The 8,993-nt window shown below is 34.9% G+C and overlaps 1 protein-coding gene across 1 annotated transcript; it reads left to right on the top strand.

Annotated features, from left to right (window-relative positions):
- Positions 1-1,169: 1,169 nt before the first annotated feature.
- On the top strand, positions 1,170-8,447 carry LOC130220214 (uncharacterized). Its single transcript, XM_056452589.1, has 4 exons — positions 1,170-1,393; positions 2,766-2,802; positions 4,601-5,867; positions 8,314-8,447. Exons 1-4 carry the CDS (start codon positions 1,170-1,172, stop codon positions 8,445-8,447), a joined length of 1,662 nt encoding a protein of 553 aa, XP_056308564.1.
- The last annotated feature ends 546 nt before the right edge of the window (positions 8,448-8,993 follow it).

Here is an 8,993-nt window from a genome sequence, read left to right as displayed (position 1 = left end):
TTTATTTGCATATTTATTTATTTATTGTTCTATTTATGCAGGAATTTGTGTATTTATTCATTCATTTATTTGCATATTTATTTATTTGTTGTTTTACTTATGCAGGAGTTTGTGTATTTAATTATTCATTTATTTATTTATTTATTTGTGTGTTTATTTATTTATTTATTGCTTTTATTCAAGCAGGAGTTTGTAGATTTATGTATAAATTTATTTATTATTTGTGTATTTAATTATTTATTTGCATATTTATGCAGGAATTTGTGTATTTATTTATTCATTTATTTGTGCATTCAATTTATTTATATGTAGTTTTATTTATGCAGTAATTTGTATATTTACTTATTCGTTTAATTATTTATTTGCATATTTATTTATTTATTTACTGTTTTAATTATGCAGAAATTTGTGTATTTATTCATTCATTTATTTGAATATTTATTTATTTATATTTTTTATGGAGGAATTTGTGTATTTATTTATTCATTTATTTATTTGCGTATTTATTTATTTATTGCTTTTATTTATGCAGGAGTTTGTAGATTTATATATACATTTATTTATTATTTGTGTATTTATTTATTTATTGCTTTATGTATTCAGGAATTTGTGTATTTATTTATTTATGTATTTATTTATTAATTTATTAATTTGCGTATTTATTCATTTATTGTTTTATTCATGCAGTAATTTGTGTATTTATTAATTTGCATATTTATTTATCTATTGTTTTATGTATGCAGGAATTTGCGTATGATTTTTTTATTTATTTATTTCGCGTATTTATTTATTATTTTTGCAGGTTTCGTCCTCCATAGATGATACATTGCATGGAAAAACTAATGACAAATGTCATCAAACTCATTTTTACAAAATGTGCAAATATTAGCCACATCACAATATTTGGACAAGAGTGCATTGATTACAGGGGTAAATACTGTGCAAAATTTGAAAGTGCACCTCTTTTATTTTATTCGAAATACCAAATTTATCTGGTAATAACCATGTTTTCCTCCACTGAATGAACCCCAGAAAAACTCCTCTAGCAGTAATTGAGTTTTGTGACTGGGACGCCAACATTCTATTAGAACTCATTATGCATGCATGACGTGTGGAACATTTAGAACGCTGCAGAACTCGCGAATCTTGACACAGTTCAGAACATTGCAATGTGGAGGTTGTTCAGTCACATTACTATCATCGCTGTAACATCTTTTACTGTATCGTTACATCTGGAGTTTGATAACAAACCTACAATGGCTTGCGCTCAATCCGAGCAACATAGAGAACTGACATTTGCAGCCCAGTTAGCTGCAAAACTTGCAGTACCACACCTGGAGGATGACGGTCTTCAATCAGTCATCGCCAACTTCATCTGGAATCTGACAGAGCAGTATGTCTATCACTTTTTTACACTTATTACACGATAATGTACGGTTATAATAACTAGAAACCGGATCCTGCAATATTTTGATAGTAAATAAAGTAAATTTAGCTAGTTTCGTTTAAGAAAATGAATAGCTAACCGTGCGTTAACCGAAGCTAGTTTAGCTTGAAGTAAAAGCTAAAATGAATCTCAAACAAACACTGGCTTTTATTAACAAATTCATCCTAAATTTAATTCTAAAAATAATTATAATATTACCATATTACAGTGTCACATACCCTACACACAAACTACACATGCGAGCAAATTACCAACATAAACTTAGGTGGCGCTATCACTTTAATTTTAAAGCACTTGAATTTTTGAACAAATTGATTGCTTACATCAGCTTTGACAAGATGTTCATGTACTCTTAATTTAATATTTATTAAATGGGACATTCTATCAGAAACGTACATTATCTGTCCCTGAAATAAAAACATAAATACAGTGAATAAAAAGTATTTCATCCCAAAATTTTCTAAAATGGACTGATGGTTGATTTCTGTGAGCTGTTCTGTGAAGGAGTATGTCATTCATCTCAGTTTTTTAAATTAAAAACACTTTACAAATGTCAGAATTATTAGTCCCCCCCACCCTGAATTATTAATATGAATAGATTTTTTCGACACATTTCTAAACATAATAATAGTTTTAATATCTCATTTCTATTAACTGATTTATTTTATCTTTGCCATGATGACCGTACATAATATTTTACTAGATATTTTTCAAGACACTTCTATATGTGACATTTAAAGGCTTAACTGGGTTAATTAGGTTAACTAGGCAGGTTAGGGTATTTAGGCAAGTTATTGTATGATGATGGTTTGATCTGTAGACTATCGTATATATAGCTTAATATATAGCTTAAAGGGGCTGATAATTTTTACCTTAAAATGGATTTAAATAAATTAAAAACTGCTTTTATTCTAGCCGAAATAAAACAAATAAGACTTTTACAAAAGGAAAAGTATTATCAGACATAGTGTAAAAATTTCCTTGCTCTATTAAACATCATTTGGGAAATACTTAAAAAAGAAGAAAAAGGTATTATTTAAAGGTAAAAAAGTTGGTATTTAATTACATTTGCTTTATTGGCTATTGTCAATAAGCTGATGTTAGATGAATAAAAGAATTTGTACAATTAAATTAAATATTACAGTTTTAAATAGATGAAGATATTAAATAATTGCGTATTGTTTCTTATACTGGCATTTTTTGTGCAGTGGTTGATATGCTGATTGTTATAAATGTACAAAAAATTACCTATAAATATCAGCTTATATACAGTAATAACTTGATTATACCTGTAATACTTACAATTGTTTGTTTTTAGGAATTTGGAGGTGATACAGGCGTCGTTGAGCTACCCGGTAAGTCTACCTTTCCATATTAATTAATACATGAGTTATGTCTCTTAGATTTTGGGTATGTTCTTTGAGTTTATGTTACTGTTTATAAGCTAGTAAGCTTAAAAACATAAGTAAACATGGTCAACATGTAAACAAATTACTTGTTAAATATTATTTGCAGGATTTATGAATGAGGTATGAACACAAATATTAGTCAAATATGTATTAAACAGTGTTCAAAAATAAGATATAATAAGAAAACATTCAGTTTTAGAGGTCAACTTAAAAACTCAAGATGATTGAAATCCAGAAGTAACTAAAAGTGTAACAGCAGAAGCAGGCTATTAATACCACCGTATTATTAAAATTATTGTTAAAAACAATAAATAAATAAATAAATAAATAAATTTATATATATATATATATATATATATATATATATATATATATATATATATATATATATATATATATATATATATATAATTTATAGGCCTGTCAGCATCATGCAAGTACTTGTGGAATAACATACCAAGTGAAAAAATACTATAGTAATGTATAGTAAATACTATTGTGTTGTTGAACCATACCATAGTAATGTGTATTATATATTATTTACAACACGTTGCTAATAAATAATACAGCATAAACTAATAAATACTGTTGTATACTTTAGGTCTTACTACAGTAAACTTTTGGTGTATTGTAGTGTATACAACAGTTCTGTCTGATTCTCGAATCTGATTGGCTGATAGCCGTGTGATATTCTGCAATATCAGCCCTCATACAGCCTACTCACCTTCTGTATTACTCCGCCCAAATTGAGTGACAGCAGATCAATAGACTCTCTACAGTTTGACAAATATTGCAGCTGTTGGACAACATAATGTACTTTTGAGGCTCTTTTAGGCGAGAATGTAGTTGTTTAGATTGCAAATGTGCAGTTTATTTATAAGGATAGTGCCTATTTTAAATATTTATCATTTCTTAAATATTCATCATAGTGTATTGAATTGTAGATGGGACTCACATATCAGGAATGTGTGTATTTTGTGTTGGCCACTCTTTGTATAGCCCTGAGTTACTTTTTGGTTGGCCATCTGTTTGTTTCTAATGAGTCTCCTGTTTTCGTTACTGCAGACTAGTTCAGTAAACAGAAAGAAAGAAGAAATGCCCGCATGTGTTTAGCATTTTTGCTCTTGGTTTTTCAGGGTTAATTATTGTGATCTCCCGATTGGAACAGAGAAATACTGGGAAATCTCTGTAGATCAATGGCATTTCATGCCGTTTAGCCTTATAATTTTAAAATGTGAGCAAAATGACTCCAGTGTTTATGTTTTATGTCATTAAAGGTCCTATGAAATTGTTAGTATTAGTATTGTTCGTTTTTAAGGTATCTATTAGCTAACATGCTCCAAAATCTGCATGTAGAAGATATAAAACAGAAATAAACATGTAAGTTTGTCACTTCCACCTAAATGGATCATCGGTTTTATTCACGTCACTTACTTCAGTTTCTCGTCAAATCATAACCAATCAAATGCTGTCTAGTATCTGACATGCCCCTCCTCCTTCAAGACATTTGCTTTTCATTTGAAGCGCTTGTTCTCAACCACTCTCACTGGCAGAGCGGTGATAAAATAAAATGCCATTGGCTGTTTTTTTGAAAGGGGAGGAGCTACACTATGTCCCACCCTCTTATTGTGTTTCGGTTGAGATTACGTCAAGCATAGAATAAAAATGCATATTTCATAGGACCTATCAATCCATGACAGACCTAAATACCTGCTCACTGCATTGTTTTTATGTTTCCACACAGTTCTCCAGACACCAAATCGACCAAATGCTGACGTCTGTTGTAAAGTCAGCCACCACCACCGTATCTGATTTACTGCCCAAACTGTCAGAGATAACAGGTGTGAGTCCGTCAGCAGTGGTGAACTCGACATCCTCATCCACTGAAGACCTTTATCAGGACACATCGAGCATACCAGACATCCTGAAGGTGGAAAAACTGCCCTTCATGCATCCCCTTGAAACCTTTTTCGGGATCACCGTGGAAAGTCTCCTGGCAGACTGCAGCTTACTGGACTCTTTAGGAGAATTCAGTTTGCAGTCGTCTGAGCTCGCTGGAATTGTTGTGGAACATGTTTTTCATCGGGTCAACATGGTGATGCATAACAATATACTGAAAATCAACTTGGCATCATCGTCATGCTTCCTTTATCTCAGCCCTGATGAGTCCTGCTGTGCTATTGGAGAGTTGCTGATCAATGGAGTCATCCAAAAGCTCCGTTATTTACATCACTACATCACTCCAACAGCGGCCGCAACAGCAATCGGCACCGTTCTTGTTTCAATTCAGGACCAACTTCCAACTGCCCATAGACAGAGTCTATCGGTGGAGGTCACAAGCAATGTGATCGAATACATAACAGAGGATGTCATTCGTTGTTGGTTAAAGAATCCCATTGAGGGGTCAAAAATTTGGAAAAGTGAACACGTCCCTGTTCTGAGGCCAACATTTCAGTCCACTGATTGTGGATTGTTGTTCCTGCTGGCGTCAGATCAACAGTCATGCAAGCCTGAAGCAAAAACAACCACTTTATTTGACTCCCTGATGACCGATCTTTGCAAGTTGAAGTGCAGCAATCACTTCACTGGCAATAGTAACGATTCCGCAGTTTCAGATCGTCTGCATCAGAGACTTGCAGATTTAATGAACTGCATTATCAGGCGCGAGACGCTCCTGCAGGTCAGACTGACCACGAAAGAGTTTCTTCGATATTTCGTGGAGGAGCTCGTGCACAGGCTCTTTGTGTCCTCTACTTTTCCATGTCCTTCAAATCAGCCTGAAAAAACTCCACTGATGCCCTTCATCATAAAAGAAGCGGACTCCGGTCTGACGGTGGTGGATCACTTGACAGATCTGGTGGTCAGTCAAGTATTTGAGCTGCTGGCGAAGAAATATCCAGTGAGCGAACCTGAACCGAAAACCAGAGATGTGTCAGTTCAGGAGGATCCACCAAAGCTGACCTTCAGGGAGAAGCTAATGAACATGAAGACAAACATCCTTAAAAAGGTAAGTTTAAAGGGGAGCTTTTATACAAAAATCACTTTTACAAGGAGTTTAAACACAGCCGTGTGGCAGCAGTGTGTGACTATAACCAACTTCAAATGGTAAAAAGTAATTAAACCTATTTTTTATAGTCACACTGTCTGCAGAAACACTTTGATTGACGTTCTACCTTTGTACATGTCATCAGAGAGGGAAAGCCCCGTCTATTAGTGATGATCTCTCTCCCTCATTAGCATAGACAGCCCTGAGTGAGAAGCAGCCGTTCGTCATTTAGGCTGATTTATACTCAACGTGTTCGCTTGAGTGTGTGACGTTCGAATGTGACGTCATCGCGGTCTCTGCGGAGGTTCGCTTTGGGTGTGCGCGACACACTTTCGGCTGGTTTGTGCGGCGTCGCATTTCATTTGAGTTCAATATGAATCACTTTAAAGAGATTTTGGTACGCCTGTACAGACATCTTTATGATTCATTCATGTGTGATCATAGGGATAACCCAATGGCCGATAATTCTTGGCTAGAAACTGCAAGTTTTTGTAAAAAAAGTTTAGAAAAACTTGGGGGATAAGTTTGTTAAAGCCAAAAACAGAGGCCTTGGTAAAAGTGGAGACCCAAGTGGTTTTAATACTCAAATACAGAATATGTTTTTCCACCATTCATAGGTTTACACTGATGTATATATTACAATTGTGAATTTAAAACAATTTAAAAGCTACAAAACTATAATGAATTAACAAATTATTTTTTTGATAACTGGAAAAGAATATTTGAACCTATCGGTTTACAATATACTCATGGTCTATTTTTCTAGGATTATTGGTGATAATGATGTGGGTGTTGAACCATTATTGCCTATTTAGCATATAAGATGTATCTGAAGAGCGAGGAGGGATGCGGGTGCGCAAAGTATTTCAGGATCGGGTGGGAGATGCGCAATTTCCGGGAGATTATCATTCATTTGCTGGCATCCGGGAGTCTCCCGCAAATGCATAGAACTGAACGGGAACTTCCGGGAGATTTGGGATGTCTGGTAAATGTGTCAGATGTAGAGTGGGCTTAAGGCTGGTTTATACTTCTGCGTCGAGCAATTGGCGAATGCCCTGCACGTTGCTGTGCATTTATACTTCTGCGCGCTGTTTGTGCTGCTCTGCAATAACACTTCCGAAATGCTAGCTGGCTGTAGGTTATTAAGTTCCTCTGTGTCGAGTTTCTTCGCCGGTGTTTTGCTTTTTTTAAATTCTACCTTAGTGCACAAGTAGCGAAAACTCGCTCATTCAGAGATAGGAACCGGTGGACACGCTTTCCATCTGGAGCTCCTTCACAGGACTCGACACTTGTAAACACTCGCTCCATCAGGCTCGTGCCTCTCAGCACCGCCCACACTCATCAGTGCTACCAAGCCGACCAATTTTTTGAGAGGTGCGCATCAGCGTCAGCCACGGTGAGGGCTAGACGTCCAAAGCATATGCTTGCGCTTGCCGCAGAAGTATAAATCAGCCTTAAATCAAAAAAAAAAGGCAGCATTTTTTAGTAAGTGTATTTTTTTCTTTTATTCTTGCCATAATAAAAAATATATTTGTAGATCAACTCATGTTTTCTTGTCATTAATATTTTAATAAACTGGTAAAACTGTCCAGATATGTCGATATATGAACAAAAGCAAGTTATGCATCAAAGTTTGATTTAAAATTTATACATTTTAAATGAATAAAAATCTTTACAATCATTAAAATAATTAATAAAAATAATTAGTTAAAAAAATCTTGAATGATATTAATGATATGACGTCATTCCGGAAACTTCCTGCTTTACAATTTATTTCTTTTGACCGCCTCCTGTCGTTTCACAACGGCGAATACGTCAAGTATAAAAGCCTCGTCTGTTTTGCGTGGTGCGCATGCAGTCAGCGAAGGTCCACGACATGGCGCCAGGCGAACTATAAATCAGCCTTTAGAGGTTTCAGTGCGTACCTGCGAAGATAATATCAGCAAGTTAGAGACACTTTAAATGTCGAGTTTTAGTAATGCACAGATTATCAGCGTATATATAGACTGCCTTCTTCTGAGACACTTCTTTTGACAATTTTAGCTTCTCACAGAGATAACGTATTGTACATGTTCATTTAGCTTTCTAAATGTCATTAATAGGGGAAGTCCCGCCCATTAGTGATGATCTCACCCTCATTAGCATAAACAGCCCTAAGTAAGAAGCAGCCATCTGCAGAGTTTTGAATCTGCCACTATGCTTACATATAGGCGTTTGTAGCACTGCCCTCTTTTTAAAAAGAGCACAATCTCATTTGAATTTAAAGCGACAGACACCAAAAGTCACCACAATATGGATCAAAGCCTACAAGGGGCAGTTTCAAAGAGTTATAAAAATTATTTGTGAGTTTTTTTAAACTTATTATTATTACGCTTGAATTAATTGAGTGTTATTTCTTTGCAGCTTAAGAGGCCCTTTCAAGTCCAAAAAGGGCAGCAAGAAGAAGGAAAAGGCTGAAGCAACAGCAGAGTCACAAAAACCCCAAAAGAAGAAGTCCCTTTTTGGGTTGACACTTTTCTTCTCTGTGAAAGTGAATCGTAAATGATTTTACCCCTGCTGTGCATGAAGTCATTGTGATGTTTGTCATTGTTGTCATATTTGTGTTACATTTCAATAAAAAATGTTCAAAAAATAAAAAGACTCCCTTTATTATGAGTTACACCCTTACATTTTATATTTACTGTATGGAAATTCTGCCATTTTAGGTTACTCTGAGGTAAAGCAACAACAGGACAGGCAGCTTAGAGGACAACAAAAACATTTTTACTACAAAAATACTCCCTTAGTAATGACCAAACATTGAACATTAGATTTAGTGTCCTCTCTAATCAGATCCCTGCTTCAAACCATTTGAATATAATGTACACTCACTGGGCACTTTATTAGGTACACCTTACTAGTTCCAGGTTGGACCTTCAGAACTGCCTTCATGGCATAGATTCAACAAGCTACTGGAAATATTCCTCAGACATTTTGCTCCATAATGACATGATAGCATCACACAGTTGCTGCAGATTTGTCGGCTGCACATCCATGGTGCCAATCTCCCGTTTCACTATCCCAAGGTGATCTATTGGATTGAGCTTTTGAT

The sequence above is a fragment of the Danio aesculapii genome, unplaced genomic scaffold (assembly GCF_903798145.1).
Source record: "Danio aesculapii unplaced genomic scaffold, fDanAes4.1, whole genome shotgun sequence".
NCBI classification, from domain to species: Eukaryota; Metazoa; Chordata; class Actinopteri; order Cypriniformes; family Danionidae; genus Danio; species Danio aesculapii.
This window is presented reverse-complemented; position numbering and strand designations above follow the sequence as displayed.

What these genes read in the sequence shown, in the direction of transcription:
- LOC130220214 (XM_056452589.1), top strand. Translation starts at nt 1,170, where the DNA reads ATGTGGAGGTTGTTCAGTCACATTACTATCATCGCTGTAACATCTTTT. An exon ending in AGGCGTCGTTGAGCTACCCG is followed by an intron (nt 2,803 to 4,600) that starts GTAAGTCTACCT and finishes GTTTCCACACAG; the next exon opens with TTCTCCAGACACCAAATCGA. An exon ending in AAACATCCTTAAAAAGGTAA is followed by an intron (nt 5,868 to 8,313) that starts GTTTAAAGGGGA and finishes GCAGCTTAAGAG; the next exon opens with GCCCTTTCAAGTCCAAAAAG.